Source organism: Papaver somniferum, chromosome 10 (genome assembly GCF_003573695.1).
Source record: "Papaver somniferum cultivar HN1 chromosome 10, ASM357369v1, whole genome shotgun sequence".
NCBI lineage: Eukaryota > Viridiplantae > Streptophyta > Magnoliopsida > Ranunculales > Papaveraceae > Papaver > Papaver somniferum.
Window position 1 is genome coordinate 12653778 of NC_039367.1, and position 12231 is coordinate 12666008.

General features: G+C 35.7%; 2 protein-coding genes across 2 annotated transcripts; both read left to right on the plus strand.

Annotated features, from left to right (window-relative positions):
* The first annotated feature begins 3054 nt into the window (after nucleotides 1–3054).
* Nucleotides 3055–9290, plus strand: LOC113318011 (probable alpha,alpha-trehalose-phosphate synthase [UDP-forming] 9). The gene is given in 6 exon segments (XM_026566138.1): nucleotides 3055–3263; nucleotides 3386–3440; nucleotides 5887–6348; nucleotides 6351–7986; nucleotides 8067–8340; nucleotides 8640–9290. Coding segments are annotated over 4 exon segments (2589 nt in total). The 5' UTR covers nucleotides 3055–3263; nucleotides 3386–3440; nucleotides 5887–5996; the 3' UTR covers nucleotides 8967–9290.
* A 1587-nt stretch (nucleotides 9291–10877) lies between these two features.
* On the plus strand, nucleotides 10878–11944 carry LOC113318012 (expansin-A1-like). Its single transcript, XM_026566139.1, has 2 exons — nucleotides 10878–11079; nucleotides 11181–11944. Exons 1-2 carry the CDS (start codon nucleotides 10941–10943, stop codon nucleotides 11810–11812), a joined length of 771 nt encoding a protein of 256 aa, XP_026421924.1. The 5' UTR covers nucleotides 10878–10940; the 3' UTR covers nucleotides 11813–11944.
* Nucleotides 11945–12231: the final 287 nt, after the last annotated feature.

Consider the following 12231-nt stretch of genomic DNA (forward strand, 5'->3'; position numbering starts at 1 on the left):
AGCATTAATATCGACAGGGACAAAACTACCACAAGATGCAACTATAGTTTTACTCAATTGGTCTATTGTAGTAACCCACTCCCTCTAGAATCATTCCTTCTATACCTTCCAATGTAAACCATGATTTCATCTTCATCGGGAGAAAGCTAAGTACAAGGCACCACTTTCTTTGTACCCACAAACAATACCCAATCCATCTGGAAAGTTCATAATGAGGCTTGTCCTTATCAAAAAGATTAGCAGCAGTATATTTAAGTCTCACATCCAGATAAATCAAATTACTAACACCTCCAGGCACCATTATCGTTGAAGTGAAAACTTTTATATTATATCTTTTCCATATTGAAACTGCGCAAAACTATTTTGACGCCACATCAGTTCAACATCCCAATAACCAGCAGTCTCTCTAAACTTCAGCATCTTAGGCAAAAGACCTTTCCAAATAATACAAGAAAAAAAGTAATGCATAAAAAGATGTTCTTCATCTTCAATAACTCCATCACACAACACAGACTACACATAAATTGAGTCTTCTCTAGCCATCAAATGAAAGAATATCAGACAACATTATGCTTAAACCATACTAACCTTGCCCAACTTGTCTTAACTACTTCATAAGATAAAGCTCTAAAAGTACCTTTTATAGAAAACTCACCTTTCTTGCTAGCTTTCCAAATCACCTCATCCTTATCTCTAGCATCATATACCACCACCTGAAGCTGAGATCTGATATCACAGACAAATAGAGTTTATTTATGTTTAATTAAGTTATTTTTCTTCTATGTTTTTTATAGGTTACATTTGTTTATGTTCGATTTTTTTTACAAGCAATAATATCCAAACATTTGTACATACCTGATCGAATTAAAGTATTTCATCTGCATATTACTAGGTTAAAGTAGTTATTTGTGCGAGGGCCATTAAGTAGAACTATATTTTTACCCACTTAAATCTGAAGTTTGCCCAGAGCACTTTACCATTTTAATGATGGCGAACTTTATTCAATTTATATTTATCTCTTTTAAAAATAATATTTTGATGAAAAGTATGCGGATTTATAATAGTCGTTAGCTTAATATTAGAAACATAACTATTTCAAAATTTTAATTTTTGGTTTAGTTTTTTGCGTAATAATTTATTAATTTTATCACCTTCGCATATATTTTTCTCCTTTTATCATCCTCTGCAAACGAGTATGGAGTGAGCACCTGGAGCTCACTAGTTTGCATAACATTAACAATAAAATGTATTTTGCAATTCCCTCCACGATAAATGTGATACATATAAATTGGCTCATGATCCATAAGATGCAATATTACTCCACATATTGTTCAACAAACACCGAACAACTTATTGACTAACATTAAGGAGGTATACAACTGTTTTAGAAAAATGTTCTAATATGAATAGTAGTAAGTAAATACTGCAGCCCAGATTTACCTTAGACATAATAACTATAATAAAAGTACAACTTGATATAGATGTCCAATGATTTCGTTTATTTTGGTTTAATTTTCATAAGTAAATATTTTGTATGTTTAGTTTTTTGTGATTTTTTCGATAAAGATCATTCTTATATATATCTTTGTATGTTGTTTAACCTAAAATGAAATAAAATTTGGTGATTTTATCCTCACAAATACTTTCTCTTTTTCCAGGGTATAGAGAAACATAAAATGTAATAGTACCACATAAAATGCCTTCAGAATATTTATGACAAATTAGCAATACGTTTTTCTAAAAATAAGATCCATTGACATACCGACAAGAAACACTAATCAACAACAATAATAAAACTAATCAAACCTTAGTCCCAAACAAGTTGGTGGTAGTCTAAAAATAAAAACTACGTCGATATAAAAATATTAGACAAATTACAAGAAAATATTTTGGTTACGAGAATAATATTAAAATTGTTTAAATTTTATTAATTTGACAACAATTTTGGATGGAAATTTCAATGATAATAAATTAGTATATATTCCATTGTGATACATAAGAATGTCACATTTTTAATTAGTATGTCTATCATTTTCTTTAATATATTTGAACATTTATATTCGAACATTATCAAAAGTAAAAATAAATGAAAAACAAATTCCTATAAATACAAAACACTCCAAAGTATTGCTAATTCCAAACCTATTTTAATTAATAAGTCTCTCAAAATCCAAATCTATCCTTATAATGGGATTTTTGAAAACTCCAGTCACATAATATCAAATTTCAGAAAATTCACTAAAACACTTAAATCCAATGACACAAAGTTTTATACTCCCTCCGTACCACATATACAGACGGAGGACCAATTCTCTTAGATTAAGAAAATTACCTTGGATTCATTATTTATCATGTTTTTTTTTTGTTTTATCCTTTGTCTTATTACTAACACGATTTTCTATGTACAGTAAATAAGGGTATTTGTGAGAAAATTCATCTTGAAAATAGAACTCCGCCTATCTATTGTATAAAGAAAATTCAAAATCCCGATTATATAACAGGTACGGAGGTAATAGCTTTAAAAATATCTCTGGAAATCACAAATCAATAGCGTTACTAACGTCGCACAACCTTATGTTTGGATACCAATTTTCGAAACAACGTCGAGTAATTACGTAAACTTTTTATTTTGAAGCCCCAATTAACTTAATGTTTTAAAATTTAAAAATAATTATCCGCAAAAATCAGAAATGGAAATGTTATTTGCCTCCCTATTCTCCACCTCCCTACTCTGTTCCCTCCGATCTACACCACACATGTATGATTTGAATCACGAAACACGAAACAAAACAAAAACCCAACAAAACCTCAAACTATGAAGAGCTGTGTGGGTATTCCAGTAACTTACCATATTCCAATACCGATACCATAATATCCATAAGAAGATAATAATTACTTTAACTAATAATAGCTGTAATAACAAGGTTAAATCTGGTAATAATAATTATTTTATAACAAACCTGAGTTAACACTGTCTTAACTCGAGTTAAAGTGTTTTCGCTCTTTTTCTTGCTCTCCGCCATCTTCCTTGATATAAAAAATACTTTACAATTTTTATGGTTTTAATTTTGTTTTTTCATTTATTCTGTCTTTACTCCATTTTTCGTCTTCAAACGAAACCATAAAAACCACCATTTCCGGCCGTTTCTTAAGCTTTCAAAGCTTTATATATCCCACCTTCTTTTGTACAAACCCTAATACTTACTTCTTCTTGAAGCTCTCTTTGTCACTTCTTGAAGCCTTCTGTTTAGTAATATTTACAGGTATTTTCACTTTGTTCTTTTGTTTAATGTGAATTCAAGATTTTCAGTGGTGAATTCTAGGGTTAGTTTCTTTCTTTTTAATGATTTAATCTAATTATTGACTGGGTTTGTTGGTTGTCAAGGAAATGGAGATCGCTGTAGCTTGGTAGGAGAACTTCTGTGATCGGTATTCTTCTGGTGAGATCTTTAACTTTGATTCTTTCTTTAGTTATGGTTTTGCTTATTTTCAAGATCTGATATTTTTTTCTTTAGTACACGGTTTGAATTTTGTGTTTTAAAAAGCCATATTTTTGAGGAAAAGTCAGCTTTAATAAAAAGAAGCTGCAATGAAAAGTCAGTTCTTTTGTGAAAGATTTTGAAACCTAATAAGGGAGAATTATGATGTTTTTTTCTTTTCTTTTGTTTGAGGCAAACTAGAAACTTGGGCAGAATTTGCTAATTAGTTAAGCAAGAAAATTTTGGTTTTATTAGGGATTTTGTTTGTTATCCTTGATGTGGTAATGAAAGTGGGTTTTGTGTTAAATTTGATTACTGCTAATGCTGAAGTATTTTTCTTAATTGTTGTGGATCTTATTATGCTATATGAGAAAAAGATTTATCAAATTATTTCTACTGTGGCTGTTTATGGAATTTACTTTAGGGACTTTATGTTCCCATTGGATACTTATCTGCATGTTTGCTGCTTTAATTGAACACAATTTCCATGTCATCATTGCATGCATGCATGAATGTTGATTCTTGAGTAAATGCTCTTTCAAGAAGATCAAAATTTAGGTATTTTTGCTGGGTTCATTTGAAACCTGAAAGAAGAACAAATGGGTCTGTTTTAGATATACATGTTAGATATTACGTATCACTGCAACATAATAGGGTACTGTATATCCTTTGTCAAATTTAGTCTTCTGTTGTTTTGTCTTAAATAGACTAGAACCCAGTGAGTGCTCAGTTGCCACTTGCATGGGGCTACGAGGAAAAGAAATAGTGAGGACATTCCTTTCCGGTGTAGATTTTTTTGTCGGATGCGGTCGCGAAAAGATATGTTTGTTGGATGCGGTCGAAAAAAGATATGTTTGTTGGATGCGGTCGCAGAAGATATGTTTGTCGGATGCGGTAGTAAAAGATTATGCATGTCGGATGTTCTTGGAAATTCGTAACTTGGAGGAACATCCGACAACTGTTCCCTCAGACGATGCTTTTCCTAAACGTTACCTGAGAGTGAACTGACCCAAGTTAACTACGTGTCAAATGGTATCTCGTGAATCAGACTCTTAACCGTTACGTAAGAACGTTGCTTTGCACTTTATCACTACCTGAAGGTTACAGTTAGTAAACGATTTGTGACGTGTCAAATGGTAGAAAAGGAAAATAACTTTACTGCTTTATAAAACAAGACAAGATTGTCAGTAGTTAAATACTTTTTGCTATCGGACTACTAGTTGCTAACATTTATTTGTTCTCTGTTCTCTATATATTATTAGATGCTAAACTCTGTTCATGGGTTATTAGAAGAAAAGTAGTATTACAAGCATATAATCAGCTTTGGTATGGTTAAAATCTGAATGATTTATTTGATTTATATCATGAACTTTCTCATACAACATGCCAGGCTTGTTTCAATTTTAGGGCATTTTTTTTTTCTTTGTTGCTCCCCTCTTTACGGCTGGTTATGAAAGCCTGCCTGTGGTTTTTGATTTTTAAATAGTAGTTTTACTCTTAGAACTTTCATTTTCATATGACCATGTCAATGATCCCTAAGAGTTAGATGTGTCACCATATTTGCAGCACTGTACTTAGGCTAGATACCATGAATACAAAGTGTTCACACTAGAGCAATGAGTCATTGAAGGATTGCATTTTTGTAATGCTTAATAGTATGTCATCGACAGATTCTTTGTTTTGTTTTGTTTTGGAGAAGTCGTCCGCAGATTTACAATGTCTTTTGTTGTATGGTACCCTGAAGTTTAGTCTACTGTGTTACTACCCTCAGGTGAACTTGTATGAATATGAAATTTAAGTAACGTACTATGATTCTATGGTTATTGCTAGGTTTTGTGTATCTCGTTTTTGATAATACTGTAGGATTACATGATGTTAAGATTATAGTTTCAGTTCTCATTTGTGGTTTTTGATCTACAATACAAATATAGTCTGTAGATAATATACACTTTTTTTCTTTGCTCGATAAGATTGCTGTAAATAAAGGGAATGCATCGACTGTAAGCACCCTAAATAGTACAAGCAAAGCCTACCAAAAACAGGGGCTGCTAGAGAGGAGATTTTTTTTATTCTTTTCCACGTAAGAGCCTACAGTTATATACATACTGATGACTGTTGGCTCTTAGGTGTTCATGATTTCACTTTCGCCTTTTCTTTTATGAAATTTTCAATGTCTTTAAATATTCATACCATTTTGGCTCTCAGACGTGTGAGTTGAATGACTATGGCACAGTGTGATCTGCACCTCTTAGCACTGTAGAGCCTCCGGGTTTAGGTGTGAGGTGTGCCACTGCTTCAACTGTTGCTCTAGGAATGGACCATATTTTGTCTTATGGACCACAACTTTTTCTCAACTGTAAGGTTTACTTAGCTGTGTTGTTGATAAATATTTCTTTATTGTTTTCAGCAACTCTGAAGATTAACACTGTGAAGCTATCCAAGCAGTAGATATTATCGTAAATTAGCTTTTCTATTCACTTGACTATATAAAGAGACCAGCAAGTGTTCTTGGTGGTCATGGTTTCCAGATCCCGCGTAAACATTTTGGACTTGGCTTCTGGTGATTTTTTGGATTTCCCTCCGACTCCTAGATCGCTCCCAAGAGTGATGACTGTTCCTGGTGTTATATCCGACTTAGATGGTGGTGAAAGTTACGATGGAGATTCAGATGCTCCTTCAAGTATTTACCGGGAACGTAAAATTATCGTTGCAAATCTACTACCCCTGCATGCTGAAAGAGATAAAGAGAAAATTGGCGGATGGTCCTTTAGTATGGATGAAGATTCACTTCTCTTGCAAATGAAGGATGGTTTCTCGTCCGAAACTGAGGTTATTTATGTTGGTTGTCTGAAGGTTGATATAGATCCAAGTAACAAGAAGAAGTTGCTCAGAAACTTCTGGAGGATTTTGGGTGTGTCCCAACATTTCTGCCCCCTGACCTACAGAAAAAATTCTATCATAAATTCTGTAAGCAACAGTTGTGGCCCCTTTTTCATTACATGCTTCCAATTAGCCCCGATCACGGTGAACGCTTTAACAGATCACTGTGGCAGGCTTATGTATCTGCAAATAAAATATTTGCAGATAAAGTCATGGAAGTAATCAATCCGGAGGAGGATTATGTCTGGGTTCATGACTACCACCTAATGATTCTCCCCACCTTCTTAAGAAAGCGCTTCAACAGAGTCAAACTTGGGTTCTTCCTTCACAGCCCGTTCCCCTCATCAGAGATCTACAGGACACTGCCAGTTAGAGATGAAATTCTGAAGTCAATGCTGAATTCGGATCTTATTGGTTTTCATACTTTTGATTATGCTCGACACTTCCTCTCTTGTTGTAGTAGGATGTTGGGCCTTGACTATGAATCTAAGCGGGGACACATTGGTCTCGAATATTTTGGTCGCACTGTGTACATAAAAATTCTGCCGGTGGGTGTTCACATGGGTCGGCTTAAATCTGTACTGAATCTCCCTTCTACGCATATGAAAGTTAAAGAGATCCAAGAACAGTTCAAGGGTAAAAAAATTATTGTGGGTGTGGATGACATGGACATATTCAAAGGCATTAGCCTAAAGTTACTTGCTATGGAGCAGCTTTTGCAGCAACACACCGAGTTGCAAGGCCAGTTAGTCTTGGTTCAAATTGTGAAACCAGCTCGAAGCACCGGAAAAGATGTACAAGAAGCAAAAAGGGAAACTTACACAACTGCCAAAAGGATCAACGAGACTTATGGTTCACCAGGCTATGACCCTGTCATTTTGATTGATCATCAGATACCCCTTTATGAGACGATTGCTTATTATTGTGTGGCAGAATGCTGCATAGTAAATGCGGTGAGAGATGGGATGAACCTAGTTCCATACAAATATGTTGTCTGCAGGCAAGGGTCCCCTTTGGTGGATGAAGCTACAAATATCAGTTCGCCATCCTGTCGTACGAGCATGCTTGTTGTCTCCGAATTTATAGGTTGCTCACCATCTTTGAGTGGAGCAATTAGGGTTAACCCTTGGGACGTTGATGCCGTAGCTGATGCCTTAAATGTCGTCATTACCATTCCTGATGCTGAGAAGCAATTACGGCACGAGAAGCACTATCGATATGTTAGTACTCATGATGTGGCTTACTGGGCTCGCAGCTTCATGCAGGATTTGGAGAGAGCATGCAAGGATCACTTCAGTAAACGTTGCTGGGGCATCGGTTTTGGTCTGGGATTTAGAGTTGTTTCTCTTTCTCCTAATTTCAGGAAGCTTTCCATTGACCACATTGTATCCATTTACAAGAGAACCAATAGAAGAGCAATATTCCTGGATTACGATGGCACAATTGTACCACAGACTTCTATGAGTAAAACTCCCAGTCGTGAAGTTATCTCTATTTTGAACAACCTTTGTAGAGATCCTAAAAACATTGTTTTCATCGTTAGTGGAAGAGGAAAGGATTCTCTAGGCGAGTGGTTCACTCCATGTGAAAAGTTAGGAGTAGCAGCTGAGCATGGATACTTCATACGGTATGTGTTTGGCTCTTCGTCTCCGTTGATTCTCTTTTCCATTATGATTTAATGGATGTTCACTTTCCTTCTTTTTGCAGGTGGGGTACAAGCTCTGATTGGGAAACCTGTAATTTGGTTGCTGATTTTGATTGGAAAAGAATTGCAGAGCCTGTGATGCAATTATATACAGAGACAACTGATGGGTCCTTTATAGAATTTAAGGAGAGTGCTTTGGTGTGGCACCATCAAGATGCAGACCCTGATTTTGGATCCTGCCAGGCTAAAGAGTTGCTAGACCATCTGGAAAATGTTCTTGCAAATGAGCCAGTGGTTGTTAAAAGGGGACAGCATATTGTTGAAGTTAAACCACAGGTAAGATCTATCTTGTGTCACAATTGTCTTGTTTTTAATACACTACTATTACATTACTACAATTTATTGAACATGTGGCTTTTTTATTCCTATACATTTCAGGGTTTGCTGCTTACTAATTTTTATTAGATGCAGACAAAATTAACGATTAAATTTAAGATTTAGGAATGAACATACACCTCACCGGTAAAAAAAAACAACTGGATTTTTGGTTGTATCAGCTACAAGTAGGCATATTGTTGTGGGAGTTGATATTATATAGCTGATTGTCTCACAAATGAGGTTTTGTTGACTTGCAGGGAGTAAGTAAAGGGTTAGTCGCAGATAAACTTATTTCCACCATGGTCAGTAGAGGACAGGCACCGGATTTTGTGCTGTGCATAGGAGATGACAGATCAGATGAGGATATGTTTGAGACAATATCGACCACAGTTACTAACCCTTCACTACCTGCAGTTCCTGAGATATTTGCGTGCACCGTTGGACAAAAACCAAGCAAGGCTAAGTACTACGTTGATGATACCAGTGATGTTGTGAGAATGCTGAAAGGCCTTGCTGCTGCTTCAAATATAAAACCCACTACACACAGTCCTCCTGTGCAAGTTTCTTTTGAAAGTGCTTATTGAGGTGCGCAAATGTCTTGTCTCTTTTTGTGAAAGTAGAAAAGGTGTTGTGCAATTCGGATGCGGAAGAGGTTAACAGGTTCCGGCTATCCTCTTTGGTTTCTTTTGTAACTCCATTTCCTGTTTTTCTGTGATGTGCTAATTTTCAACATAGTGTTAGAAGTTCTATGATTGATTTTCTGTTACATTCATCACAGAAAGTCAGCTGCTTATAGATCTCACGTTCTACAGTTAGGCGTAAATAGTGTTGAGAAAAGTAGCTTGTCATAACAAAAGCGGGATGTAATTAAAAAACTTTCCTATGAATGTAAAGAAAAAATTCAAGTTCGTGCTGTTCTTATTTATGCAATTTATGCTCATTGAACTGTATAACATGTTAGACTCGAACCAAGAGAATATCATGGACTGGTAATTTGTAAAACTATTATGAGATGTCAGCCTATATTTTCAGGAAGTACAAACTCTGTCAGTCCCAAGAAAGTTATGATATATTCTGATGAAGGCCGAGCTTGGTAATGCTGCTCTGCTACCCTTTGTCTGATGACTCTGGACAGGCAAAAAAGGTTGACCCTGGAATTCCGTAGGAGGATAGCAGAGTTAAAATCCTGAATGGAGGAAAGCATAGTGATGAATTATCCATGACTTGGTTTGGCTACAAAATGGGTATGAAGGTATAGTTCTAAGATCATCTTTTCAGCGTATTTGGTTTGGCAACAAAATGGGTATGAAGAAGCTGATCGGTGAGCTAGTGAAAGGTTAAGTGAAAGTTTTGAGAGAGAGAATGAAGAGTTTGAATAGCTATGATTTTTTAGTTTTGGTCAAATGTTACAATCAATATAAACATTCCGACTTGTTCATTGTAGTATTGTCGAATGGCATCACATGAACATCCGGGTTACCATTCCTGCTGGGACATACTACATTTTTAATATATGGATCTATATTTCATTTAATTATTCTCCACTCTCTAGGTATTACCGCTTGCAGTTCGGACCTGCAGACTATCCACATTTTGTTTCTGCATCTTAATTGTCACACGAGCTACTTCATGCAAAAATGTTCCTTAGCAGCAGAATCAAACCCAAAGCAATAAATTGGATTATTGTAACCCAGCCATTCATGTCATATCAAACCAATCTCCGGGGCCTTGTACAACTTCATATTCATGACTTGCGTATAGTTCTAAGACCATCCTTTTCGGCGTATTTGGTCTGGCAGTAACATCCAACTCCTTATTGAATTACTATTGCTAAAATGCGGATTTTCCACATTTTGTTTCTGCATCTTAATTGTCACACACGAACCCGAAGCTAAAAATTAAATTATTATAACCGAACCATTCATGTCATTGGTTAGTATGTTGATTGTGTTATTCCTGGTGCCAGCATCTAAAATTTCGAGCAACACAGATGGTACCTGAGTGAAGTCGAACTAATCTCCAGGTCCTTGAAAATTTACTCCAACAAATAATCAGCTGTCACTGATATTAACTCGTACTAATTGTTTTCCTGTTCGGCTTGTTTGCCGTAACACTGGAACTTTGATGTCTTGGCTGTAAAAATAGCACAAATATTTTCCGATTGGGCAAGGCAGTAAATCCACGAAATAAAGATTTGTCTTAATTGGGTATTCGCTTTTAATTTATTTATTTTTGAAAATTACCATATGAGTAAATATTTCTTAAGAAGGTTAAAGTCAAAACTCGTTAAGATCATTCTTGATATGGTAATTTGTTAGCATATAGTAGGATATTATCTGTATGTACACTAAGAAACAAGCTATTTTGTTACTGTTTCCTTTTGAGAACGTCATTCATCCCTTAATTGCATGCATGATATTTATGAGTTAATCAATGATTTCTAATCTATATAAGTAGATCCCTGTTCTTCGTTTCTACTCATCCCACGGCAAGAAGAGGTCTGCTTACTGCCGAACCCTTAAATTTTATTGAAGATATAGTAGTGCTTAGATTTATCAATGGTTTGCAGTAAGCATTTGATATGGCTTCTCATAGCCATCACTTGGTTTTCTTCCAAACTGTCCGAAGGTCGTGAATACCCATGGACTAAAGCTCATGCCACTTTCTATGGTGACAGTTCGGGCAGTGAAACTATGCGTAAGTTGTTAGAAAGTTTTTTATTGTCGTGATCAAAATCTATATATATATATCCAAAATTTTCATCGTGTGTATATTAACCAAATTATGATCAATTGCAGAGGGAGCTTGTGGATACGGCAATCTATTCCAACAAGGATACGGCCTAGAGACAGCAGCGTTAAGCACTGCACTCTTCAATGGCGGTTTAACATGTGGTGCATGCTTCGAAATCAGATGCTACAATAGTGCACAATGGTGTTTGAAAGGCAGTGTTCGTGTAACCGCAACAAACTTTTGTCCTCCGAATTACAGCTTACCAAACGATAACGGTGGTTGGTGCAACCCTCCTAGGAAACATTTCGATCTATCTTTGCCAATGTTTCTCAAAATCGCCCAATACAGGGCTGGAATCGTACCAGTACTGTTCCGAAGGATACCCTGTCTTAAGCAAGGCGGTATTAAATTTGAGATCAAGGGAAATCCATATTGGATGCTTGTGTTAGTTTACAATGTTGGCGGCACCGGTAATGTTGTAGACGTGAAAGTTAAAGGGTCAAAAACGAACGAGTGGGTTCAAATGTCGCGCAATTGGGGTCAGAATTGGCAAACATCTGAGCAATTGCTTGGACAGAGCTTGTCATTCCGAGTTACCACTCAAGGAGGCAGGACGGTTCAATCTGATAATGTTGCTCCAGCTAATTGGGAATTTGGGAAGACATACGAAGGAAGAAACAACATTGGATCGGTTTAAATACTTCTGTTTTGTTTTGTTCTATTGAGACCGAACCGCTTGTTCGGCTTTTGGTTATATTTTTTTTATTTTTTTTTTGAGGTTAGCCGACTTTCAGTCGGGGCCAGTTGATTGCATGTCTGAATGCGCTAAGGGAACCATTGATCCATTGATGTTGGGCTATTTCATCCGGAAATTCTTATAGCTTTTATAGCTTTTTTTTTTTTTTAAATTTAAATTAATTTTAGAAACACAATACAAAGGATTCACATTCCAATAAAAGGGCTTTACTATAGGACAAAACGGATTACCGATTGTTAATTTCAAAACCTCTTTATCGAAAAATACTTTCATAACGGTTAAATAAACTTCATTTGGTTAGTGCTAATAATATATCATTCTCCTCACCGAGTTAAAACTGATTTTTCTCCCTCTTTTCA

Excerpts from the sequence above, each read along its gene's own strand:
- LOC113318012 (XM_026566139.1), top strand. The coding sequence starts at position 10,941 with ATGGTTTGCAGTAAGCATTTGATATGGCTTCTCATAGCCATCACTTGG. Across the intron at positions 11,080-11,180 it reads TTCGGGCAGTGAAACTATGC|AGGGAGCTTGTGGATACGGC; the intron begins GTAAGTTGTTAG and ends GATCAATTGCAG.